We start from the raw sequence: 27,444 nt of genomic DNA, 5'->3' as shown, positions 1-27,444 counted from the left end.
TATAAACTGTGGTTGACCAACTTGTGACCTGTTTGAGCTGACTGCATCTCGTTACGACAGCTAACAAAGCGTCTTTCTACGACCAAAACCCCTTTTTGGTCATTGGTTTCCAACCAAGCAGCAACCTTGGCTCACATTTCTGTATATTAATGCAGTTAATGTTTATCATACTATATGGCATGTATTGGATGTTTGGTGTAAAGATTAGTTGTTTGCCTTGATCCTTCCAGTAAACAAATATTTACCTCAGGAGAGCAGAAAAAGAGAGTAAATATTGGACTTTTACTTTGTTCCTTTTCCTATTTGTAGTATCTTTTATTCCAGAGTACAGGGGTTAAAAAAACAGTTAAAGCACCATCTATGAGCTGGCTATAAACCATTGACCATTAACCATTGACCATGACGTGGCTGGTCAATGGTCCTGTCCAGTTAGTTTGCGATCACAGTCAACGTTGTGAATTTCCGCCCGGCAACCAGCTGCAGTCAACCGCTATACATAGAAACAGCCATTGTTTGTTGCTCTGCTCTGATTGGTCGACTACTATGGAGCCAACTGTCAACTGAAACTGTTGAGAAAGCCTTTAAAGTTCACCTTCAAACAAGAGACCGCTCTGACCAAACCGTAGGTCGTATATCAATGAACAGAGAGGATTTTAAGCATCCTCAGGTCTCGCTGAACATCTACATATATAATCTGTGTGGCTAAAGTTAAAAATGTGACCTCTAGAGCGAGGTAAAAAACTGGTACGTCTGCTTTCCCTCCACACATTTCTGCTCGCAGTTAATATGGGAGTAAATGGGGCAGTTGGTGGGTGATCCTGACACATCTAAGCTAACAGAGCCAAAACTAGAAGTCTGACAGCTTCAGCAGGTTCATGTGAGCGAGCAGCACAAATTTTCCTACAATCTGATGTTCAAATTATTTCTGTAGAGTGAAATTTGTGGCCGTGAGAGCAGTTTAAACATTATTTTCTGGTACAGATTTTCCACTCTAGCGGTCATGTGACTCACTCTAGCTTCCGAACATTCCGTCCATAAGCGCCCATGTTAAATTTTCCCGCTCTTTTTTTGGACGACTTTCTCGAACACGTAACTGTGACCGTCTGATTTAAAGTGGAGATTTTTTCGAACACGGTAAAGTCATAGCTCATCATTCCAGACCGAGGTGCCATTTCGATATATTTTTTTACTTTACACTACCGGACACACTGATAACCATGGACACATGGACAGCAGTCGGTATGAATACAGTCTCGTGAAACGAGTCTCACACCGTGAATCACGTGGATGGAAGTCCTTTGTCTGAACTATCTGAAGCTCCAAACAAATACATCAGAGATGGGCTAAAACAGGAGGAAGAGCAGCTGGCCTGGAGTTCTGAGGGAAGAGGGCCTCTTATTGTATGTTCCTGTTTATATCGCTGCCTGTATGGAGAACTGGAGGGGCTCGTGGGCTGTTCGCCTCAAACAGAGAACAGAAGGACAGCAGGAAGGCGACTTCTCTGCCGTCTTCATCATCTGCGTGGCTGATGGCCTGTAAACAGGTTCAGACTGAAGCCAGAAATTCCAAATTGAGTCTATGTACAGCCAAGGAACCTTTCTACCATACAATAACTTTTATGGTACAGTTACATTGCCTGCGCCACCAGCTCCTGTTCTGGCATGACACCGGCTCGGCATCTGTCTTTCAGCCTTTTATTTCACCAAGCTCTCACCAACCACTAAAAGTCAGTCCCACATTTACTCTTGTCCGGCGGCTTCTTGCTCGCTCACTCTCTCCTTTTCTCTTCTTAGCTTCCTCCGTCAGCGTCCTCTTCACTCTCTTCTCCTCTGCCATCATGTCCGTAGAGGCTGCTGAGTTTGGTTACATTGCCTACTTGGCCAGCTCCGGTTCTGGCATGACAGTGGCTCACTCCTCTTCTTGGTTCAAATCACCTGTGGTACAAACACTAACACTCCCCCAGTGCTGTGAAAAGCTCACAGTCTGGGCACCCGGCTAACTAACAAAGAGAAAAGTTACACAATTCTTTAATACATCTGATACACACACACACACCAGAAACAGACAATTTCCTTTGTTTTGTTTAGGTGGATATTTCTTAAATCCAGCCTAAAGGTGCGTTCTAATATTGTCTCCGTCCATCTGCACAGGAGTCTGAAGAATGCAGGAACTTCATCTCAGGTTGAGTCACAGATCAAAAGACACTAATATGCCTTAATCCATGTCTGTCTGTGTTTGGAAACCAGTACGACAACTCCCACAACCCCCAACAGACACAGGAACAACCGGCTGACCTCTTGTGTCTGCAGCTCTTCTCTGAGCCTGGACTAGATCTGACCTCGGTCTGCTATAGTATCTGTCAGTAAATATTTCTGTTATTTCATCCAATCAGTTTATTGTCTCCATATTTTTTGGCATGTGAAGCGATCAGCGTTGTTGCCGGTCATTGTGTGATCCAGAATGTCTGAATCAGCTCCCGGCAGTCATAATAAACAGTTCGAACTGTATTTTGTCTGCTCATGCACATATTATTATGCCTCCTCTTATTGTACACAATGTTTTTCCACATTCAGTGGACAAAATACTGCTGACAGTTTCTTTTTGTTTTACACAAATGTATCGTAATAATCACGATGACAGCTCCTTGGATGAGTAATTAACTGGTAGTGTTGGAGGAAAGTTGATTTGGTTCCTCCTCGATGATGCAACGCTGAGCAAATACTGCAAATATTGCAAAACACATCTTTGCTAGCCCTGCTATTGTGGACAAACAATTAAAGCACTGCGTTATCTTCATTTCGATTGACATCGATACCATTGACGTGCAGACATTGCCATGGATCCCCTCCTGTTTACAGACATTTCCACCTTCAGTAGTAACCAATGGAAGGTGTTCAAATCAACACATTGTTGGTTTTGGTCTTTTCATATAAAATAATGTGTATGTGAACCTATGGAGAGCCACCCAGTTAAAATATACATGACTCCCGACATGTAGACTGACAATGTGTTGACATGTCAACAACAGCCTTATTTGTTTCCAAAGAAAATGCAAATGAATGTTTTTTCTTGTTCACTACCTTCATGTGGTTATTAGAAGTTTGTTCACAAGATACTGGTTTAACGTGAAAGTGTCTCCAAACTTTGGACTGGTATTGTACGTTCTACAGTTTGCACAAATTAAGACCACGTTTCACACACGTGTTGTTGCCTCATGATGTAAGACAGATGTTCGTGTTTCAGGCTTCAGTTTTGTTTTCTCTGCCCATTTTTCCTTCTTGCTCCGTTTTCAACAAAACTGATTGAAGTACTTTGTTCTCAGATAATAATATCTCATAATTACATGAACGTCATCCCACTTTGTCCGTTTCGCCAAAAGAACGTTGAGTTGATGGGAAAATGTCCGTAAACAAAGACATGATGCTGTGGTGTGGTTGTGGGAGAGGTCCTGCCCTGGCAGCTGAAGTAATATCCATTCAGTTTCCAGCTTTACTCCCAGAGAATCTGCATGTAGACCGACCACTGAAATACACAAACATGAAAACTATTTAATACTGCTGATGTGTCTGTTAACTCCTGTTGACCCACACTGACCTGTGATCAGCTGAACGGTGTCTCTGTCATTCGTACGTCTGTTCTCACACTATGTAACTTTGGGCTCCGGGTCGGGAGAAGTACGTAACGCTTTACGGCACTAAGTCACACAGCAGCAACTATTTCACTGATTCTGGTGAAACTGGATCATATTTTATGGAGGAAATGTTTTCTGGTTTTCCCTCTGATGTCCTCCGGCTGCTCCGCCTCAACTCTCTGTGATTTACAGAGTTTATGATGGACAGTGAAGTAACCTGCTGACAGCTGTAGCTGCTGTTAGCTCATGTTAGCTCAGTTTGTTAGCTGCTGTTAGCTCATGTTAGCTCAGTCTGTTAGCTGCTGTTAGCTCAGTTTGTTAGCTTAGTCTGTTAGCTGCTGTTAGCTCATGTTAGCTCACTCTGTTAGCTCATGTTAGCTCAGTCTGTTAGCTGCTGTTAGCTCATGTTACCTCAGTCTGTTAGCTGCTGTTAGCTCATGTTACCTCAGTCTGTTAGCTGCTGTTAGCTACTCATGTTAGCTCAGTCTGTTAGCTGCTGTTAGCTCATGTTAGCCTCAGTTTATTAGCTGCTGTTAGCTCTGTTAGCTCAGCTTGTTAGCTGAATGTTAGCTCAGTTAGCTCAGTTTTAGCTGCTGTTAGCTCATGTTACTCAGTCTGTTAGCTGCTGTTAGCTCATGTTAGCTCAGTCTGTTAGCTGCTGTTAACTCATGTTAGCTCAGTTTGTTAGCTGCTGTTAGCTCAGTCCGTTAGCTGCTGTTAGCTCAGTCCGTTAGCTGCTGTTAGCTCAGTTTGAGCCAGAAGTGTTAATGTTTGTACAACAAGCATTTTGGACCACCAGGATGATGAAGAAGAAGAAGAAGAAGAAGAAGAAGAAGAAGAAGAGGAGGTTTACAAGCCAGTCATCATCTCAAAATGGGACATGATGGCAGAGGAGCAGAGAGTGAAGAGGACGCTGACGGAGGAAGCTAAGAAGAGAAAAGGAGAGAGTGAGCGAGCAAGAAGCCGCCGGACAAGAGTAAATGTGGGACTGACTTTTAGTGGTTGGTGAGAGCTTGGTGAAATAAAAGGCTGAAAGACAGACGCCGAGCTGGGCTGACTGCTGCTGGACTAGGCAGTGATATCAGCTGCTGCTGGGGACCTGGATGATGATTGGCTGGTAGAAAAGTTGTCAACTCGCTAGTTTTTGATGAGAAGTAATGTAATCAGAACAAATACAGCTGAACATATTTACCACAGATTACACTCAATCAGCCATTTCACTGCAGTTTTAACCACACCGTGGCCCTGATGTTCAGTGTGTGTGTCGGTGAGCTTGTACTGGCACAGGAATTGTTTCGGAGTCAAATTGCAGTCAGAGTTTGTGTTGCCTGTCCTGGATTTACTCCCAGTTCATGCAGAACATTGACTTCAATTTTATGATGCTCCCATGTGATCATCATTGCACCACCACGTCCAACACGCCAGCTCAAATTAAAACTCTGACAGTCAATTGGCGGTGGCCACGCTTCATCTTCACGGCACTCCTCTTTTCCTCACAACTCCTTCTTCTCTGATGTCTGATCAAATATCTGAGGCGTCTTATGGGTGTAGTTAATTCAGCAGCGTTGTTGTTGGTTTGACCGGGTTTTTATGTGGCGTCACTGTTTCATACAAACTGTTCTGCTTACATCTTATTTCTTTTATTAGCTCTTAGTCATCAAACATGATCCCCTGAAATTCTAGATATAAATATGTATCCTGTGGCTCCATGTGCTTCTCCACGGTCCAAAACGCCTGTGGTACAAACAGTGACACTCCCCCGGTGCTCTGAGCTCACAGTCCTGAAGCTCAGCGATGCCGCCGGCTTACCTAAGAATTGACAAAGATGTGGATCATCAGTGGATCTGAGGCGGCTTCACTTGGAGTGGTTTTCCTCCCTGAGGTTAAACAGCTGAGGTGTAATTGGTTGGTAGTTGTCTCTCTACATGTCAGACCTTAGGCAACCTGTGCAGTGTCTAATCGGCAGGATCATGCTTCAGGAGCTTATCACCCTGAATGTGATCTGTATCTCGTGTGTGGAACTGGTTTGGGAACTGTCAACCAGCACAAGTCTGTAACATGTCAATGAAGCGACAACCCCCATGGCTTGTGAAGTGAAGCCAATGTGAAAGTGCCAAAAAGCTGCAGTTCCCTTAAAATGTCCAACTTCACAGCAGAAATAAACATGTCCAATATAAAGAAGACCACGTGTCAGGACAAGGTGGGAACAATAGAAACCCTCTTTGTTAATTGTTGTAAAGAGGACACATATCGGTGCAAGCTGGATGTTTGATGCACTGCTGCTGGGTTCTCCCTCAATACAATTCAGAGATCTCAGATGACACCCAACAAGTAACCCTGAGGTCACAACAGACTACTGTGCAAATGAATAGGGCATTAAAGGCTGTTTGTTTAGCACTACCAGAAAACATGCAAACTTAAACAAAGGCAAATCAGATTAGGAGAAGCTGAGCTTCGTAAACCTGTGGGGGACATCATGGATAATTCGTCCAAGTTTCTACGTAGTTATGATGTAAACACGCCATCTGACCTGACTTGCTGCATTTTTTATTTATTTTTTAAACACCCACATGGCAGACATTGAATTGAAATACAACAAACCCAACCTGCACGACGTACTCACGCAATCAAGACTGCAAAAAGCTAAAATACATAAATGACAGAAATGTCGCTGTAACAGGCGCATATTTTACTTTCAACAGCTATCACATCCGACCAAGTTTGAAATCCACGATGCAAAGTGACGCATCATATTTTACTCATGAGTCAAAACTCCAGGTTATGCAAAGCGCATCGCTTTGAAGAGGAAACGCCCGATTCATAAATCACACGAGATGTTTTAGGTTCTGGTTACCGGGAAGCACAAAGTTCCCTCAGGCAATTTCAGAGTCTTTGTCTGCTACTACAACACTGTAAAACCAACCTGACCGGTTTGTGTTGTTAGCGGTGTTGCATCAGTGTGCTTGAACAATAAATAAAAATAATATTATGACACATTTTATTGATTTGAGGGAACAAAAAGGTTTTTAATGTTCTAAATATGACATTAAATAGATTAAAATAATGAATTTATTTGACTGTGTGACTTAAAATTGATAAACAACAATGTTAAACCTTAAAAATGATATTTAAATGAATAAAAAAGCCTCTAATAGATAAAAATAAGACATTGCTTTAACTGCTAAACAACAATATTGAGCCTTAAATATGTTATATATACACATATGACACATTTTCTGGATTTAAGAGCATTAAAAAAAGGACCTGATGACACATTTTCTGGATTTAAGAGCATTAAAAAAAGGACCTGATGAAATAAAATATGAAATAAAATGATAACATGTCCATCTGTTGATGGGTTAACTCTATTAATTAGTTTAATAATAGTTTATTTATTTGTTAATTCTCTCAGTGTTTCAGCGTTCACTTCACGTCGGCCTGTTTGTTACGGAGTCTTCACCAGATTAACTCTGGATTATTCGCTGCTCTGCCTGTCGGCACCAGTTCTGTTTGTTCTAGTTTTCATTGACACACACACATATACACACATATATACACACACACACACACACACACATTGTGCTTGCATGTAGTGTGTGTGTGTGTGTGTGTGTGTGTGTGTAACCTTACTACCTAATCTTTAGATTGACTGGAGGTTAAATCCTGACTCAGACCACATGACAAAGCCGTGGACCAAGAGGTCACCTGTGTGTGTGTGTGTGTGTGTGTGTGTGTGTGTGTGTGTGCATGCCACTGTTTTATTTCATGCTAAAATCATGTCTAAACCTCACACACACACACACAGCTCCACAGGTCTATTTTAGTGCAGACTATTGTTCTATTTGACCCATTTCTGTGCAATTGACACCATTCTCTGGGCATACATGTACAGACAAGTGTTAGCCAGTTGTGTGTGTGTGTGTGTGTGTGTGTGTGTGTACTGTACTACCCTGTCTCTTTGTGTCGGTCTGTTAAACACAGAGCCTCATTGTGCTCTGCCTCGTCTTTCTCTTGTGGCCTCAACCTGATTTAGGATCTGCTGCTTTAGTTAATCACTCTTAACTTAGGGACCGCCTCAACAACCCTATGAGTGTGTGTGTGTGTGTGTGTGTGTGTGTGTGTGTGTGTGTGTTCACGCTTTGTGCTTTGAAGCCACAAACAAACACAGACATGCATTAGTTTAAATTAGAATTTTAAATTCAGTTCTAACACCCGAAAGTTCTGCAGAGAAGCGACTCCTTCATGCTGCCACCTTGTTGCACAAGCGTGCAGCTTCCGCCGTCGTGGTCTAACTCGGCGCTGACGCTTCGTGTCAGGTGATTTAAGGAGTTTGGTGGCAGAAACCACCGGAAACTGACACGCTCTCTTATCTCTCTGCAGTCGTGTTGACGTTCATCAACTGCTACAGCGTGAAGGCGGCCACCAAGGTGCAGGACTTCTTCGCCGCGGCCAAGCTCCTGGCGCTCGCACTCATCATCGTCATCGGCTTTGTGAAGATCGGACAAGGTACGAGCACAAACGCCTGAACAGTCCACACGCATGTACCTCAACACAAGTGACACACCTTCCGACAGGTGAGATAACTTGTTGTGATTCATGCTTCATGACAGGAGTTATGTCATCACACTTTCCACAACACGCAGGTCTTACCGTACCGTTTATGGTATTATTTACAGAGCCCCAGGTATTCTCACCTCGAGCAGACAGGATCGAGCTGTGTGCTGAACATAACCGCTGTGAAATAACTTTTTATTTTTTGGATTAACCGGCTTTATTGGGGGTGGTTCGCGCTCGCTCGCTCGCTCTCATTCACTGTCCATGCTGCTCAGCCACAGCTGTCTCTCAAACCAAATTAAACTTCTTTGTGTTTCTATTTTGCAGCGTAAATTTCAGTCAGACTCAGATTTAGAAGCTGCTTCGTTAGATAAACAGAGTCAGAACACGACAGGTCGAGTATCAGAGTTTAGATTTAGACTGTGGCGGTTTGACCGGTCTGAGCGTCTGATTAAAGTTACCTGAGAAATCTTCTCGTGCTTTCTTCGTCTAGTACTTTAATTGGGTGTGAACACCGGCAGCATAATTAATCTGTCAATTATCAACATTTCATCATTAAAATCCACTAAACTGAGTCACGCATTGCATTTAGTTTAATGTGTAGTACTTTAGAATACAAGCGTAAGAGCAATACGACGTGCACAACATACAATAATATTTCTATAACCTTTGTAGTGACTCAAAGTCAGTGCCGGGGTGTAGTAAGTCAACAAGTTCCCCCAGATGCCAGTATAATAATAACACATAATGACACCCTGTAGATTTATTTTTATACTTGTGTGCCACCTTTAACTGTGTGTGTGTGTGTGTGTGTGTGTGTGTGTGTGTGTGTGCGCGCGCGCCACGTGACCTGAAACAGGAAGTGGGTAATTTAACCCGAGCGGTTGTGTCTTCTCTTTCCTGTTGCTGTTTTCTCTGATGAGGGAAATCGAAGGCATCTGTCTGTCTCAAGATGACGTAGCCATGGCAACACGAACACAATTCACCCGAAATTCAATACATTAATTAATAGATAATCTTAAAAATCAAAGACAAATTAATTGGAATAATTCCCTCGTCCTGTCCAGACTTAATCCCGTGTGGGCGGTGAATCGTGAATCGAGCGGAGCAGCCGGTGTTTAGCCTCATTAAGGCCGCAGGATGTTGTGAAGTGTGGCCAGAAAAACCAGACAATGAGAGAACACAGCTCCCTTTATTTTGAAAATCTACTCCAGTCTGTTTGTACAAGCAGCCACTTGTGTCCCATTCAGGTTGACTGAAGAAAGAGAGCTCGGCCAATCAAACACCGCCACCCAGAGGAACGCCGGGCAACTCCCGACCAAGACTTTAAGGGTTCACTGGGTTCGTGCAGTCCTGAATATCGATGGTGCCGTGATACCTTTCCAGTGAGCAGGTAGCTGCCGTGTCGCGTGTCCTGTGGCCGGCTCCTCCGCGACTGAAACGTTTGATCAGAGTGAATCTGTGCTCGGAAAATCAGAGAGGGGGAAACAACCCATTAAAAAAAGTGAAGTCAACAAGCGTGTGTGTTGAATGTGAATGAGTCCGTGTGAGTCACAGATTGGATATAATCACAAAGAAAATAGTGTTACAGATTAGTAGCTGAATGCCGACGAGAGGAGGAGGGAGGGCGGTTAAAGAAAACGAGGAAAAGAAGTTAAGAAGTCTGTCTGCAGCTCACCAACCACTAAAAGTCAGTCCCACATTTACTCTTGTCCGGCGGCTTCTTGCTCGCTCACTCTCTCCTTTTCTCTTCTTAGCTTCCTCCGTCAGCGTCCTCTTCGCTCTCTTCTCCTCTGCCATCATGTCCATAGAAGCTGCTGAGCCCAGTTACATTGCTAATGCTCGTCCAGCTCTGGTTCTGGCACGACACCAGCCCGTCAGTGTTCACCCATGCCCCCAGCTAACAGACTGAGCTAACATGAGCTAACAGCAGCTAACAAACTGAGCTAACATGAGCTAACAGCAGCTAACAAACTGAGCTAACATGAGCTAACAGCAGCTAACAGACTGTGTTAACATGAGCTAACAGCAGCTAACAAACTGAGCTAACATGAGTTAACAGCAGCTAACAAACTGAGCTAACATGAGCTAACAGCAGCTAACAGACTGAGCTAACATGAGCTAACAGCAGATAACAAACTGAGCTAACAGCAGTTAAAAGACTGAGCTAACATGAGCTAACAGCAGCTAACAGACTGAGCTAACATGAGCTAACAGCAGCTAACAAACTGAGCTAACATGAGCTAACAGCAGCTAACAGACTGAACTAACAGCAGCCAACAAACTGAGTTAACGGCAGCTAACAAACTGTGCTAACATGAGCTAACAGCAGCTAACAGACTGAGCTAACAGCAGCTAACAAACTGAGCTAACATAAGCTAACAGACTGAGTTTACATGAGCTAACAGCAGCTAACAGACTGAGCTAACATGAGCTAACAGCAGCTAACAGACTGAGCTAACAGCAGCTAACAGCAGCTAACAGACTGAGCTAACATGAGCTAACAGCAGCTAACAGACTGAGCTAACATGAGCTAACAGCAGCTACAGCTGTCAGCAGTTTACTTCACTGTCCATCATAAACTCTGTAAATCACAGAGAGTTGAGGCGGAGCAGCCGGAGGACATCAGAGGGAAAACCAGAAAACATTTCCTCCATAAAATATGATCCAGTTTCACCAGAATCGGCGAGTCATTAAAATGTTGCCTAAATGATTATCTGATTTATACAGACTGACAGTCAGTGCAACCAGGCGGTAAGTTCACATGCGTGGCGTGGGGTGAACTCGACTGCCTGTTTGCTGCGGCAGAGGTTGGAAGTCGCAGGTCAGATCAGATCAGATGACTGGTGGGCAAAACGCGACCTCGACACACACTGACGCGAATTGTTCAGAAGCCGACAGGAATGAGGTTGGCGCCGAGGGAGGAGGTCAAGGAAGGCGAGGGTGGAGGGGTTAAAGAGAGGGGAAGGTGGGGATCAGAGCGATGGGAGGTGTTTGTGTTTAGCTTGGACCTCTGTCCTGCTTTAGTTGTTTGCTTGGAGTTTGGGACCAAGTTGGCAGAAAGCCCTTTTTTAGTTTCCCTGAAACTGGGGCCACTGTCTCGTCCATCCATCCATCTCCTTCCTCTTATCCCTGGTCTGGTCATGGTGGCAGCAGGTGTAGCTCCAGACGTCCTTCCTGCCTCAGCAACACGTCCCAGCTCCTCCTGGAGGATCCCGAGGCGTTCCCAGGCTACATGGACTATGTAGTCCCTCCAGCAAGATCGGGCTCTCCTCCCAGTTGGACGTACCTGTAACAGGAAGGTGTTGAACCACCTCAGCTGGCTCCTTTTTGACGTGAAGGATCTCTTCCCATTTGTCTAAAACTCGACTTTTCGAAAATGTTCTTCAGTCCGTCCTCCCTTTACTCGACTGAATGTCGACTCCATACCGAGCATGTATCCGCCTGTTTGAGTTCACTTTAATCCACATAAGCTGGCAGCACACTCTGCCTGTCTAATAAGTGTTTGGGCATGTCGCTGTGTAAGTCCACTCATTTGTAGTTCCAGCTTTTCTAACACGGCGTGTAGTCTCACATCTTTGTCACGTAGAGTTTCTAACGACTGTTTATCTGAGACGGGATCATGTCAGGATTTAGACAAAGACCGGCTACGTGGCTGTGATTATATCAACACAGTCTGCTGGCTGCTGTTTGACAGTTTGTGTGATAGAGGAGGTCCAGACAGCCCGGCTAACAGACTGAGCTAACAGCAGCTAACTAACTGAGTTAACAGCAGCTAACAAACTGAGCTAAAAGCAGCTAACAAACTGAGCTAACAGCAGCTAACAGACTGAGCTAACATGAGCTAACAGCAGCTAACAGACTGAGCTAACATGAGCTAACAGCAGCTAACAGACTGAGCTAACATGAGCTAACAGCAGCTAACAGACTGAGCTAACATGAGCTAACAGCAGCTAACAGACTGAGCTAACATGAGCTAACAGCAGCTAACAGACTGAGCTAACATGAGCTAACAGCAGCTAACAGACTGAGCTAACATGAGCTAACAGCAGCTAACAGACTGAGCTAACATGAGCTAACAGCAGCTAACAGACTGAGCTAACATGAGCTAACAGCAGCTAACAGACTGAGCTAACATGAGCTAACAGCAGCTAACAGACTGAGCTAACATGAGCTAACAGCAGCTAACAGACTGAGCTAACATGAGCTAACAGCAGCTAACAGACTGAGCTAACATGAGCTAACAGCAGCTAACAGACTGAGCTAACATGAGCTAACAGCAGCTAACAGACTGAGCTAACATGAGCTAACAGCAGCTAACAGACTGAGCTAACATGAGCTAACAGCAGCTAACAGACTGAGCTAACATGAGCTAACAGCAGCTAACAGACTGAGCTAACATGAGCTAACAGCAGCTAACAGACTGAGCTAACATGAGCTAACAGCAGCTAACAGACTGAGCTAACATGAGCTAACAGCAGCTAACAGACTGAGCTAACATGAGCTAACAGCAGCTAACAGACTGAGCTAACATGAGCTAACAGCAGCTAACAGACTGAGCTAACATGAGCTAACAGCAGCTAACAGACTGAGCTAACATGAGCTAACAGCAGCTAACAGACTGAGCTAACATGAGCTAACAGCAGCTAACAGACTGAGCTAACATGAGCTAACAGCAGCTAACAGACTGAGCTAACATGAGCTAACAGCAGCTAACAGACTGAGCTAACATGAGCTAACAGCAGCTAACAGACTGAGCTAACATGAGCTAACAGCAGCTAACAGACTGAGCTAACATGAGCTAACAGCAGCTAACAGACTGAGCTAACATGAGCTAACAGCAGCTAACAGACTGAGCTAACATGAGCTAACAGCAGCTAACAGACTGAGCTAACATGAGCTAACAGCAGCTAACAGACTGAGCTAACATGAGCTAACAGCAGCTAACAGACTGAGCTAACATGAGCTAACAGCAGCTAACAGACTGAGCTAACATGAGCTAACAGCAGCTAACAGACTGAGCTAACATGAGCTAACAGCAGCTAACAGACTGAGCTAACATGAGCTAACAGCAGCTAACAGACTGAGCTAACATGAGCTAACAGCAGCTAACAGACTGAGCTAACATGAGCTAACAGCAGCTAACAGACTGAGCTAACATGAGCTAACAGCAGCTAACAGACTGAGCTAACATGAGCTAACAGCAGCTAACAAACTGAGCTAACATTAGCTAACAGCAGCTAACAGACTGAGCTAACATGAGCTAACAGCAGCTACAGCTGTCAGCAGTTTACTTCACTGTCCATCATAAACTCTGTAAATCACAGAGACGTTACTTTAGTGAATGGAAACCAAACTGACACAACAAGTGCTTTATACTGACTGAGTGTGTGTGTGTGTGTGTGTGTGTGTGTGTGTGTGTGGTTCATAAGGTCAGAGTCTGCTGGTGTCTCAGAGAATAGTGTAATCTGATTAGCTGCTTTCTCAATCCGACACCTGCCCACACCGTTTAGAAGTGAAGCGCTCACACACTGAACTGACTTCACTCCGTCGTCACACGGTTACACTCACTCTGCCGTGATTGGTTCTGACACCAGCAGGAGTGTAAAGGTGTGTCTGTGTTTGAGCAGCGGGAGGTTTCCAATGCAAATAGTCTAAAACGTGGAGGACTGTTAAGAGCAGGGCTAACGGACGCCGCGAGCCGACAGGAAGCCAGACACAGAAAGAGCATAGAGAATCTAGTGGATTTTCAAAATAAAACACCCTGTGAAAACTGTAGAAGCGTATTTAGAAGAACATAAACCAGGAAAATGACCAAATCTGAGTATTTGGTCACTTCAAGTATTTCACGTGGACCCGAGTGGAGGCCCACTTTTGAACCAGACCCCAGCGGAACCAGAGGGGTTTGAAACATTGACTAGAACACTGCACGCCTGCACCCGGTGGACTTTGCATTTTCTTTTGTGGAATTACTCAAAATTCGGTTCAACATTGTGACACATTTTTGGAACGAGACGACACTGAGGCTGCATGGATGTAATCCTGAATATGTTGTGAACTTTGGTTTTGGTTCTGTTCAGGTCAACGTGCGGATAGTTACGGCTGTCCATGAGAGTTTTTTGGAGACTTGAGTTGAGCTGATGGTCAGGAAATTAAGAAACAAAAATGCGTTCATTGATTGGTTCCAGGTCTTGGGGTTTTTTTTTTGGACCTGACAGATGGAAACATTTCGGTACTTTTGTCCTCAGCTATGGACCCCCAGCTCAGCAAGGAGGTTCTGGGCTGGATGCTGTGGTCACACATCTGTTACGAGTGCAGCAGCGTTTGGGGCGTTCCCCCACATTGCACTGTGGCTTAGGGCTAAACCTCCCAGTAGCAACACTGCTGTGGTTGTTGGTTTAGCAACCGTCGCTGTGTCTGAGAATGTGTGTGCGTGTTTTTGGGGCGCAGCTCTGTCAGGAATGTGGTCGGATCCCCCCCTCGTACAGGTCCATAAGAAGAGGGGCCCTGATCAAAATATCGTAAATCCAGCTACTCTTAAGCTGAGGGCAATAAAACGACCAACTTCAGCACGTCTGCGCCGTTCTTCTTCTTCTTCTTCTTTCGTCTGTTTGTCTGTTGTGTGATCCGTCAGCGCCTCGGGTCGATCCGCAGAGTCGCCGTCTCAGCCCATCTTAGCTCCATTTCATCCTGCAGTCCTTCACTGATCCGCATACTGAGACAGATTTAAGCCCTCGAAGGCTTTTCGGTGTGTGTTGGACGAATACAGAACATTGTTTCATTTATTGTTGTTGTCCTCACCTACAGAGCAGACAGATGGACTTTTTTTTATCTTGTCTGAACCTAAATCTATTTAAACTGTAACGTTTATTAAGTTTTTGTCCGTATATAGAGTAAAAAAGCAGAAAAAACAAACATACTATAGATCTCTCTAGTCGTTGTTCTATGGTGGGTGGTTCAGTCTTGTATTAGTTTCTTGTTATTCTTAGTTGCAGTTAGTAGTATCATCTTCAGGGGTGTCAAACTGTTCCACAAAGGGCCGGTGTGGCTGCAGGTTTTCCTTCCAACCAAACAGCAGCACACCAGACTTGACTCATTTAATCAACTGATCTCATTTCCAAGGTTTTGGATTCCTTTGGTGTTTCATATCCCAGAATATCTTGAACATTGACATTATCCCAACAGACGATAAGTGCATGGTTGGCTTCTTCTTCACGCCACCATACGCTACATTCGTGAATCTGTAGTTGAGCATTGTTTCAACATCTCCCATCCAGCCTTAACGTACCCAGTAGAGGTTTCATATTTCCTCTATGAAACAAGCTGTAACTATCTGGTCCAAATGTTTCTTCTTGTTCTCCAGGTGAAACGGACGATCTTCTTCCAGAGAATTCCTTCAAGGGTTCCAATTATGAGTTTGGAAGCATCGGCCTGGCGCTCTACAGCGGCCTGTTTGCCTACGGTGGCTGGTAAGTTTACAAACCGCGTTCGTTATCCAGTTTCCAATTTAGTTTAATTATTTGTGACTTTTTATAGTGGAAGCACTTTAGACCCCAACGTGCTGTTCATCAGTTGCATAATATCATCATCATTATCGCTCAATGTCCATTAACCATCGTACTGAATTATCACCAAGGCTACTTCCTTGATTAACTAGATTTTATTCCCCCAGGTGTTCTGGGTTATTTGCTCTATAATATGCATGATATCTCAAACCTGGACTTTTCTGCTCACAGGAACTACTTGAATTTCGTCACAGAGGAGATGATCGAGCCGTACAAGTGAGCGTTTAACGCGTGACTTCAGTTCTTTGATGACAAAAATAAAGACTGTTTGCAGAAGACTCATCGATGATCTGTGATCTTCCTCAGAAATCTTCCTCGTGCCATCATCATCTCTCTGCCCATTGTGACAGCTGTGTATGTTCTGACCAACCTGGCCTATTTCACCACCCTCTCCCCCGAGGAGATGCTCAACTCCAAGGCCGTGGCTGTGGTGAGTGCACACACACTTTGAGATACACTGTGTAACTTTGGGCTCCGGGTCGGGAGAAGTACGTAACGCTTTACGGCACTAAGTCACACAGCAGCAACTATTTCACTGATTCTGGTGAAACTGGATCATATTTTATGGAGGAAATGTTTTCTGGTTTTCCCTCTGATGTCCTCCGGCTGCTCCGCCTCAACTCTCTGTGATTTACAGAGTTTATGATGGACAGTGAAGTAACCTGCTGACAGCTGTAGCTGCTGTTAGCTCATGTTAGCTCAGTCTGTTAGCTGCTGTTAGCTCATGTTAGCTCAGTCTGTTAGCTGCTGTTAACTGCTGTTAGCTCAGTTTGTTAGCTGCTGTTAGTTCATGTTAGCTCAGTTTGTTAGCTGCTGTTAGCTCATGTTAGCTCAGTCTGTTAGCTGCTGTTAACTGCTGTTAGCTCAGTTTGTTAGCTGCTGTTAGTTCATGTTAGCTCAGTTTGTTAGCTGCTGTTAGCTCATGTTAGCTCAGTTTGTGAGCCGCTGTTAGCTAATGTTAGCTCAGTTTGTTAGCCGCTGTTAGCTAATGTTAGCTCAGTCTGTTAGCTGCTGTTAGGTCATGTTAGCTCAGTTTGTTAGCCGCTGTTAGCTCATGTTAGCTCGGTTTGTTAGCCGGGCTGCTTGAACTTTGAGCTCAGAGCAGCAGGAAGGAGAAGAGGAGGTTTTCAGTGAATGCTGAGAGGGAACCTGTGTTGTCCCAGAACCGGAGCTGGTCAAGTGTTAGCAATCTAACCTGGCTCAGCAGCTTCTATGGACATGATGGCAGAGGAGAAGAGAGTGAAGAGGACGCTGACGGAGGAAGCTAAGAAGAGAAAAGGAGAGAGTGAGCGAGCAAGAAGCCGCCGGACAAGAGTAAATGTGGGACTGACTTTTAGTGGTCGGTGCTGGCGCCACAGATTTTGTGCCGTTGATACTTGACTTCATCATTACGTGAACTTCCTGTGTGTGTCCTGCAGGATTTTGGTAACCGACACCTCGGTCCGATGGCGTGGATCATCCCGGTGTTTGTCGGCCTTTCCTGCTTCGGATCTGTCAACGGCTCTCTGTTTACGTCCTCCAGGTAAAACACACACACACACACACACACACACACAAACAGGTACAAAAAGCATTGATTGGAATCACGTATCAGTTCATACTCAGTGTCCGCGTCTCTCCTCCCCTCTCAGGTTGTTCTTCGTTGGTTCCCGGGAAGGTCACCTGCCCAGTCTGCTGTCAATGATCCACCCCACCCTGTTGACCCCATTGCCCTCACTTATATTCACTGTATGTACTAATGTTGCTGTGTGTATATGTGCTGATCTAAAGCAACAATTCACTGTCTCTCACCTACAACAGTGACTCAATCCATACGACAACGTTTACATCTTTAAAGACGTGTTGCTGTTGTGATCCAGCCCTGAAGGGTACGGTAAACATTGTTTTGCCTGATTTGGTCTCTCTCGCTCTCTCCAGTGTTTGATGACGCTGCTCTACGCCTTCTCCAAGGACATCTTCTCCGTCATCAACTTCTTCAGCTTCTTCAACTGGCTCTGCATCGCCCTTGCGATCATCGGGATGATGTGGCTCCGCTACAAGAAACCCGAGCTGGAGCGACCCATCAAGGTGAGCCGAACTCGATGCCTGTGCTGGTTTATGCTGGTTCACCGGACTTTACGATGACGGACAAGTGGACAGGAAAGTCTCACTGGGTCTTTGTCACTATGGACTTCCCACTCGAGTTAGCTTTGGCAGCAGGAAATGTTTCTTCTTTGTCTCATGCGATCAACAAAGATCCATTCAGCGGAGCTCAGATGAATAGAGACTGATCACAGATTAACGGACAGAAGAGAAGCTGGATGCTTGTCAGCTGGTCTGGAGTCCTGCGGGGTAGAAAGGAAAAAGGAAGAGCGCCATTCTTCCTGAACTCCCGAACACACAGTCCATTGTGCTGTGGTTAAACTTTGTCTGTACAAGTGCGTGAGCTTTCATGTGCGATGCTATGTGTGTGTGTGCCTTATTAGTGTCTGCTGGCATGACATTTTGTGTTGGGCAGTGAAGTGAAAGATGGCTCTGCATTTTATATCTGTGTGTGTGTGTGTGTGTGTGTGTGTGTGTGAGTGTGTGTGTGAGGGGTTCTGACTTAGACTACAAACGGGGACATAATTATTAATAAAGACCTGTTAATTGGGGACGTCTCATCCAAGTGGGGACCCAGTGTCTCTTGGCCCTAATTTGACAAACAGGGTTAGTGTTTAAGGTTAGAGTGAGTCTCCAGGAAATGAATGTAAGTCTATGTAATCTCCTCGAATGAGTGTGTGTGTGTGTTTGTGTGACTGAACATTAGGACAGTGGTGGCACTGTCTCTCTGCTGACCTCCATCTCTCTCTTTCACTCTCCCACTCTCCATTTTCTTTCTCCTTTCTTTGTCCGTCACATTCCTGCTGTTCAACCGAGCTCCCAGAGAATCGACACAATTAGACGTACTAATTAATCTCTTTGGTGAAGAGACACTGTACACCAGCAAAACCTTCAGTTCACATGCAGTCTTAAGTGGTTGCCTGATTGTAACAACACTTATTAGTGCTGCAGTCTTCTCAGAAGGGCTTTCCACCATTCATGTGTTTAACACCAAACTCAGATGGTTGACCGTTTAACAGAAGACTGGTGGTGACCAAAACCAGAGCTAAAAGCAGCGGTAATATTGCCGTCACTCATGCGCCGCCCATTTTTTATCGTGGAGAACGAGGTAGCTCCACATTTGGACCTGGTTCAGTAATAAGATTAATTTATTTAGAGAGAAAACTGGTTGATGAACAGCTACATGGATCGATTAATAGTGCGCCAACAGTGATCAATACTACTCTCATGTCTGTATGCTTAATATAAAGCTACAGAGAGCAGTCGGTTGGATTTAGGGGTGATGCCAGCCTGGCTCTGTCCCAAAGTAAGAAAATCCACCTTCCTAAAGCTAATTACTTAACATCTTGTTTGATTTATCTGTCATACAGTGTGTCAGGAACTCACTAAGACTTTCCTATCTCCTCCCTGCAGGTGAATATTCTGCTGCCGGTGAGTTTCGTGCTGGCCTGCTTCTTCCTCATCATCGTCTCCTTCTGGAAGACTCCAAAGGAGTGCGCAATCGGCTTCGGCATCATTGCCACTGGGATTCCCGTCTACTTATTCGGCGTGTGGTGGAAGAACAAACCTCAGTGGCTGCAACAGGGAATCTGTGAGTACAACACCTGTCCCCTCCACCGTGATTTCGGTTTCTGGAACCGCTGTTTCATTTCACATTTTGGGGTAAATCGTCGTCCCTGTTGTGTTTTTTCTTTTTGTAGTTTCGACCACAGCCTTGTTTCAGAAGATGATGGAGGTGGTGCCTCAGGAGTCCTAAAACGCCGCCAGGCGCCAACAGGGTTGCACCAACAGTGACCTCTCAGCTCTCATACATACACTGTTTGCCGGGTGCTGATAAGGACCTGATGAAGGCTGCTGTCCTAACGATCTTCAACTGTTTTTCTGTTATGTTGCTGCCATTTTTGGGATATTTGGATTTTTTTTTTTTAGTCACTAACGTCTTTGTAGGCTGTTGTACACTTCTTTTATGTGTGTGTGTGTGTGTGAGCTTTAGTTCATGTAAAACGTCCTCCCTCGTCAGTTGTATTTAGCAAAATGTGCCTTATGTGGCAAATTTAAGATGTACTGAGCTGAGGCTACAGTTCAACCTCCTGGAACCAGCTGTTGCTTTTGAGTATAAGTTGGAGTTTACAAGATCACTTTTCGTCAGACATTCATGAAGGAAACTTCTCGGTCCTGCGGTCATTACAACTCTTTAGCACCTTTCCGCTGAAAAGTATTGTGTTGTCTGCGTTGTTGGTCGACGGAGTGAGCACGTCGGCCGCTGTGATGCACTCCGTGTCACTGTTGAGTTTCAGCCTCGCCCTCTGTTGTTTTTTAAAGTCGTCTCTGCTGCTGTCGGACGTGAACGGATCATCTTGGTGTGTTGGAGACGTTTCGCTCTTGACGAAATGTTTAGTTGTAGTTTATGAATCTGCTCTCTTGTCTGACAAGAGGAAGGAGGATTGATGTCACTGTAAAGGGTTTCTGCTCTTTTAAGTCAGATATGCATTTTGACTCTCGGTGAAAAATGTGTCCTTTCTCCTGCTGGGTCAGTGATCGCGTCGATTTCATTGGGGATCAATATCTCCACGTATTGACTGAGCCCGGCCGCTTAAAAAAACGGCATCACACTCAGAGACAACGTTTCACACTGTGTACTGAAATAAAGCCATGTAACTGTACACACACACACAGTGTACACAGGTTAGAGCAGAGGGAGTGTGTGTGTTTGTTTAGGTTAAATTGCAGGACTTGGACCTGGACTAACAAGGCACCTGTCAAAGTTTCACTGTTCAACACTTTTCGGTCACATGTTGTTGTTTTCAGTGTGTGTGTTCGTGTGTTTGAGGGGGTTGTTGGATGTGGGTGGAGGTATTCGAAGGGGTCAGAGGTTAATACAAGCGGACAGACACCAGAGAGGAAATGTGGAAAGATTTCTGGGTGTTTTTACACATATTTTCACGTCACAATATAAACTGCTAGTTTTTATTTCAACGTTTTTCTCATTGACACACGACAAGTGACAGTGTCATTATGGTTATTATTATTATTATTATTATTATTATTATTATTATTATTATTAACGTCGACCCTTCTTACAACGGACCAAAAGTACATGTTCCTGCGGCAGTGTTGTTTCCATAGAGGCCGCGGCAGAGACGGCGTTTAGCAGTGAATGTTTATGTTTTTAGAGCTTTAGGAACTTTTTCTAACACTCCCGCCGTCGCACGAAGAAAAAAAACGATTGGCGAACTAACCCGGATAGGTCTGTAGAAAGTTTATTTATTTATTTTTTAGAGAAACCTTGTTGTTTTATTGTTATTAGTCCTTCTCATTTGTTTACAGGGCATTTTATGAAAAAAGTGCTTTACAAATAAATCTTGAGGTTTTTTTTCCACTCGGGTGTTCTGTTTTGTTTTGTCTCATCTGTTTTTTATATTTATTTCTTAAGTACCAACTATAATCAGAGCAAATACCAAAATATATGATGTAAGGATGGCGTTGAGCACAAAGGCACACTATCGAGATTCATCATCAGCTCTGATAAACCCGCCGTACACACTACCTGCGCAGCAGACAGATAAAGTTTGCTGAACGTAACGTAGCATTGATCAGAAACACGGCTCCAAATGCAATTTGCTAATGTAGCAACAGAAGCTGATTAAACCCACGTCAATGCTTTGTTTACAGCTTGCTGCGCGACCTCCACGAGTGTTTAAGGAAGGTGAATACTCACTTTGATTTCAAAGGATAATAAGAAAAATTCTCTACAGTAAATTTTAAGTACAAGGACGGCCTCAAATATTACACACATCAAAATATTGAGATTTTCTGATATATCTCGTCTTCGTCGCCAACTCATTAATGCATTTAACAGACTTAATTAACAAAATCTTTAAGGACTAAATAATCTGGACCCACCTCACCAGTGAATTTGGTGATCATTTGTACCTCTAGTGTATAATTTGGGACCTCTGACTGACCTCATGACTTCCCGTCAGGCAGGAAAAAGGTGATGAAATAACGGCTTCTCTTTTTTTAACAGAGCCAAAAGCAAAACACTGTTTGAAATAAAAACACAGTGTCACATCTTGTCACAACATTCAACGCTGATCTTGTGTCAAACTGCCGTCAGCTGTTTGCTTAAAGTGTCTCCAGCATGTTTGATTGTTGTTTTAAGCGGTATCATATGACAGGGTGTGGTTTAATGTCAGTACATTGGCACGACGAGTGGTGCAGTTGTAAGAATCACTGAAGCGCCACTAAGTTAAAGATTATACAACAATTATCATGTTAAATAAAATATATAATCAGAGATCTGTTCCAAGTTTCTATGGAGACACACGGGGTCTGACTAATACCTGCAAACAATCAGTCACAGCAGTAGACTCCTATATGTAGTAACGACCTGCAACAGAGACGATTTCTAGTCCCATGAAATCTGCTGATGGAGGATGATCCAAACATTTCCTGAACGTCGTTGTAAAATGATCTTGATACTTGAACTCAACGACTTTATAACTTCTCACCAGTTGGAAATAATCGATGAATTTACGCGTGGAAAAGTCACCACGACCTCCATCATACTGACACTACGGTGAACTCTGTCCCAGAAAACAGCCTCCGCCTGCAGCATGAGAGCACGGTTGTAGTGGAGCAGCGGAGCGTCGGGTCCAGAAGGCAAATCTGAAACTCAGTTTCTCTGCTTTATGATTTAATACAGTGAATATGACATACTGTTCCTTTAAGGTAACAAAAACAGAATGATTCCTATTTTCAGCTGATTAAACACTGATGAAAACAGAGTTATGGATATTATATTATATTCCATTTCTGGCCTCTAAATCTGACACTCTGGACCTTTAATGTCTTTTTTCCCTTTGTCCAGACTCGACACCATCGCTGCCCTGTACACAGGTGTAACATTGACTGCGTTGCCTTTGTGCCTATGTTAAAAAGCTCTGCAGAAGCAACATGTTCAATTAGCAAAGCTGCTTTCACATGTTCTTCTCACACTCCTCCTCCTCTTCCTCCGTGCTCCGGTACTCGAGTTTCCATCAAAGGGTAAAATTCCTGCATCCCACTCCTGTTCCCGCCTGTAGGTCACGACTGAATGGATGTGAAATGCCGTAGTTTCTGAATTTTTCTGAATCTCGACTACTCGTGCAGGACGGAAACGGGTTGTTTCTACTGTCTGTGTCAGAGTTTGTGGTACAATGTGAGAAAAAAACCTGTCAAAGTAAACAGAGGGATGGCTCGTCCAATACTTCTTTATCTAAGACGATACAGGACAGGAAGTCTAAAGAGCCTCGAGTGATGTCACCAACAAGTTTCAACAAAATTCAGCCTCAGTTGTCATGAACAGGGAAATTAGCTACAGAGACCAAAACTAAAAAATTACTTTAACGTGTGGACTTATGAAGACAGACTCACTTCTGGAGCCAGCCTCAAGTGGCGACTTCCACATTGGCGTCATTTCCCAAACACGGAGGTTGCAGCTTGAGCTGGATTCAAAATGTGATGAGAGCATCCACTGTGCCGCAGCTGCTGCTTGATATTTGTATGACTTTGTATTTCATGTTTTATTCTGGGGAATAAAAATAAAGACAAGCAAACTGTGTTTCTCCCGTAATGTCCACGTGATTCTGTTCTGGAGGATTAAAGCAGTGGTCTGTGTGAGGTTGGTTGCTGAGGTAAACATGACACACAGTTGATGAATGTTCATAGAACCAAACAAGCTAATCCTCTCAAGTATTTAAAGCATTCAGGGCAGCCCAGGGTGGAAGTGGGTGACTGATCCAAGGTCAGTTTTACAGTCTCATGGTAAAGGTAAGGAGAGCTGAACCCATGAACTCATGAACCGAGGCGTGACGCAGGTTTTATGACATTTACTTGGATAGTTTCAACAACATTGACATTGTTTCTTAAAGAAAAGATGATTGGACCCATTCTGTTGTGGTTTTATTTTGAAATTCTCCTCGTTGCTGCCCCAAGCGAAGGAGTTGGACCGACGGGCTGGTGCGGCGTCTGCAGTACTGTGGACGTTGTACCGGACCGTTGTGGTTCAGTCTCCCACTTTGGGTAGTTAACGAAATCGAGGATACAAGCGACTGAAATGAGCTTCCTCTACCAGGCTCAGCCTTAGAGATAGGGTGAGGAGCTCCATGTCTAAATGAGAAATATCAAGAAGAGAAGCTTCGTAACACAAACTGTGTTACTCTGAAAGAGTGTTTAAAGACGAGGTTTCTGAAGGTTGCTGCAACATTTCACAGAGAGGCCTCAGCTGACCCCGAGTGTCTCCGCCTGTCCACCCCGAGAGAGGTTTTCTTAACCCATGCCTGAGAAATGCATGAGCGGTTCGTCTTCGTATTTCTCATCCAATCTGCATCTGTAGACGTAGGCCTGCTGTTTTACAGCCTGTTGGATCAGTGAAACGAAGTCTGTAAATCTGCCCAGCAATGAACGCCTCGCTCAAAAATTAGAAAGACTAAATCACTGAAAACGAGTTGGGGAACATGAATTTGTGCTGCAGACAGTTTTAAGGACCGTCCAGCTTGTGGGGCATCGAACACACAAATGATCCCGTGATCATCTTCGACTTGTTGGTTCACAAAGTAAAATGGTCTGGTGCTCGCTGTGACGTGTCCCGCTCTCTCATTGTTGAATAGTTTAACTTTAAGATGTGGTTATTACTCAAACTGACCGTACTCTGTACGAACAAATGAATCCTGACGGCTCGCTCATGTCAACTACATTCCTCAGTGAGTTATAACACACGTGTTCTCCTTGTGTCATGCATCATGTTGCACGAATCAGAGGTCGGTTAAAGCCACATTTAGTAACTTTCCTCTCATAAACGTCTGTTAACGTCTGTTGATGCCAACTGACTGACTCTGCTGGCAACAGAACTGGGCCCAGCAGCTGGACTGGACCAGAATGAAACAAGCAGAGCAGGGGGTGTCAGTGTTACCGCAGGAGTTTTGGACCACCAAGTTTTCCAGGCAAATGTTGACGGAGCCAGTGTCGTGCCAGAACCAGAGCTTTTCCTCAGGCTGAGTCGACCTCTATCACTCAGCACATTGTAAACCAGATGAATGCAAGCATACGAGTCCGATGACCCACAACTTCATCGACTATTACAAACTTACTGTGAATGAAGACGTGGTCTCAAGAAGGACTCGTGTCATCCCAAGTATAACATCTGGACCCAGGCGTGCTTAACTTTGAAGGTTTGATGAGGCCTCTTGAGCAAAAACATCGACAATCAAACACATCGCCGGCTGTTCTCAGAAGGAAAGCTGCAGCCTTTAAATCAGAAGAGATAAACCAGGCTGTCAGGACGTGGATTATTTCCTCTGAAGCAAAGAAACAACACCGACGGGAAACTCCTCGACTTCAGCAGACGGTGATACTGTGAGCCTCTTTTGGCTCCTTGTTTTGATAAAGAAAAAAACATGTATTGTTACATAACAGACGTAGTGTGGACGCTCCATCAGTGTTTGTTTGGTGGAATTCTCTGAATCTTTGGCTCTCTAACGCACAGCTGTGACAGCAACACAAAAATCACAATGACACTTCCTTTGTATTTATTTTTCATTTCACGACTTCACCTCAGTCCAACAGTTCAGCTGTTGATTGTTGCAGTTTTGGGTTGAACGCATGTGAGTCAGTAAGTGGATAAAAGCTGTACGAGTTCTTCTTTTTCCCACGCTCTACCGCTGCAGATAAAGGACGAGAGACAACAAACAGACTGTATCCACACTACAGGGAACACTGACAGGTGTGAGCTCTGATTTTCGCTCCCCGATATAAACTCTGTTATCTGTAACCACTTCTCCTCATCAGGGTCACGGTGGGACTGGAGCCAATCCCAGCTGACTGAAAGGTGGTGTACACCGTCACCAGTTCAATTTAGAGTCACCAATTAACCTGTTAACCGCATGTCTTTGGACTGTGGGAGGAAGCCGGAGACAGGAAGCAGTAACAGTGTTTACATGCTCCCTGCAACATACTGAACACACACATGAAAACACACAGCGGGCGGTGCGCTGGAATCAAACTGTTTATTTGTGTTTGTAGCGTTTACGGTGAGAAACTGCCAAACCATGACAGTAAAAGACCGTAAAACACGTCATGAAATATGACTGTGTCATATTTCAAAACATTTATTCACACGCCTTTTTAAGGGAATTTATACGGAATAAAGTATGTTATATTAGAGACGGTTAATTATACTGTAAAATTTATTTATACAACATTCATGTGGTATTTATTTATACGGCAAAACCATGATTATTATTATTTATTTATACAGTAATATACCGTAATATATAATGGCATATTTTACGACCTTTTACTGTCATAAATTCTACAGACATTTTAAAATATGGAATAAATAAATAATAAACCATGAAATCAACAGTACTGATATCCAGTTACTGTAATATTATAAAAAGTTATACTGTATTTGTCTGACAGTCTTTTACCGTAAAAACGTATTTTATATTAGAGACCGCTCATTGTACGGTGAAACACTGTGATATTATTATTATTATTTCTTAATTGTCATAATTGATTTTTTTGCTTGTGGCATTTTTTCCCTTACGTAATTTTTTCTTATGATTTGTGATAATAATTATATAATGAGCTCTATATTTATTGCACAGGCGATGCACTGGTATCAATCTTCTCATCTCAATCTCACCAAGAAAGTGAGGAATTATATTTCCAGTAACACCGAAGCTTCTGATTTTATTAGGTTTGAGGAGTAGGTTGGTGTCGGGCTAACAGAGGAAATCAGTATTGAAGATGTAGACACAGAAACACGATATTTGCTTGAATCTCAGCGTGAGACGTTGGTTGCTTTGTTCCTGAACATCAGAAAATCAGTTTTCCGTGTTGGTCCGTTGCTGTTTGTATTCCTGCTCTTGCTCTGCTGCTCGTCATCATCACAGGCTGGATAACGGCTCATCTCATCACCTCGGTCTTTTATTCTCTTCCTCTGGCGTCAGTCACGACCAGACATTCAGGCGAACAGCGAGACGGCGTGATGCTGAGAGCAGTATTGACGCAAGGATGCTGAGTCACAAACGCATTCGTGTGTGTGTGTGTGTGTGTGTGTGTGTGTATTCATGCAGAGGGATACAGGTGCAAGCCGGCCATCTGTTCTTCATCACAGTAAACAACATTTGTTGAGAGAAGATGTCCATGTTCTCTCTTGGCTCACTGACCCGGGCTTGAAAAGTCACATCAGACATAAAGTTAAGACGAGATGATCCATGACAGAGTTTACCTCCTGCTGACCCACACTGACCTGTGATCAGCTGAACGGTGTCTCTGTCATTCGTACGTCTGTTCTCACACTATGTAACTTTGGGCTCCGGGTCGGGGACCGGGTTGGAGCACAGTCAGTTCTGAACCGCTAACTGTGGTTAGCTCGGTCAGCCGTGTAGGCAACTGAACTGACTCAGCCCAGGATGCCAGAAGCCAAACCCGGCAAGAAAACCACCTGATAGGCTGCTGTGTTCACTGTTAGACTGGACCCTGCTGGTTCAGAGGTTCTGTCGCTGTGTTCGCTGTTAGACTGGACACTGCTGGTTCAGAGGTTCTGTCGCTGTGTTCACTGTTAGA

General features: G+C 44.2%; 1 protein-coding gene across 1 annotated transcript; it reads left to right on the top strand.

Moving 5' to 3' along the window:
- The first annotated feature begins 1,217 nt into the window (after positions 1 to 1,217).
- slc7a5 (solute carrier family 7 member 5) lies at positions 1,218 to 21,055 on the top strand. The gene is made up of 10 exons (XM_027272454.1): positions 1,218 to 1,239; positions 7,958 to 8,137; positions 15,549 to 15,654; positions 15,922 to 15,966; positions 16,057 to 16,180; positions 17,169 to 17,272; positions 17,382 to 17,478; positions 17,668 to 17,817; positions 19,246 to 19,423; positions 19,533 to 21,055. The coding sequence occupies exons 1-10, from the start codon at positions 1,218 to 1,220 to the stop codon at positions 19,586 to 19,588; spliced, it is 1,062 nt and encodes a 353-aa protein (XP_027128255.1). The 3' UTR covers positions 19,589 to 21,055.
- The last annotated feature ends 6,389 nt before the right edge of the window (positions 21,056 to 27,444 follow it).

The sequence above is a fragment of the Larimichthys crocea genome, chromosome XX (assembly GCF_000972845.2).
Source record: "Larimichthys crocea isolate SSNF chromosome XX, L_crocea_2.0, whole genome shotgun sequence".
Lineage (NCBI taxonomy): Eukaryota > Metazoa > Chordata > Actinopteri > Sciaenidae > Larimichthys > Larimichthys crocea.
This window is presented reverse-complemented; position numbering and strand designations above follow the sequence as displayed.

Excerpts from the sequence above, each read along its gene's own strand:
- slc7a5 (XM_027272454.1), top strand. The coding sequence starts at position 1,218 with ATGGACACATGGACAGCAGTCG. Across the intron at positions 8,138-15,548 it reads CTTTGTGAAGATCGGACAAG|GTGAAACGGACGATCTTCTT; the intron begins GTACGAGCACAA and ends CTTGTTCTCCAG. Across the intron at positions 17,479-17,667 it reads TGCCCTCACTTATATTCACT|TGTTTGATGACGCTGCTCTA; the intron begins GTATGTACTAAT and ends CGCTCTCTCCAG.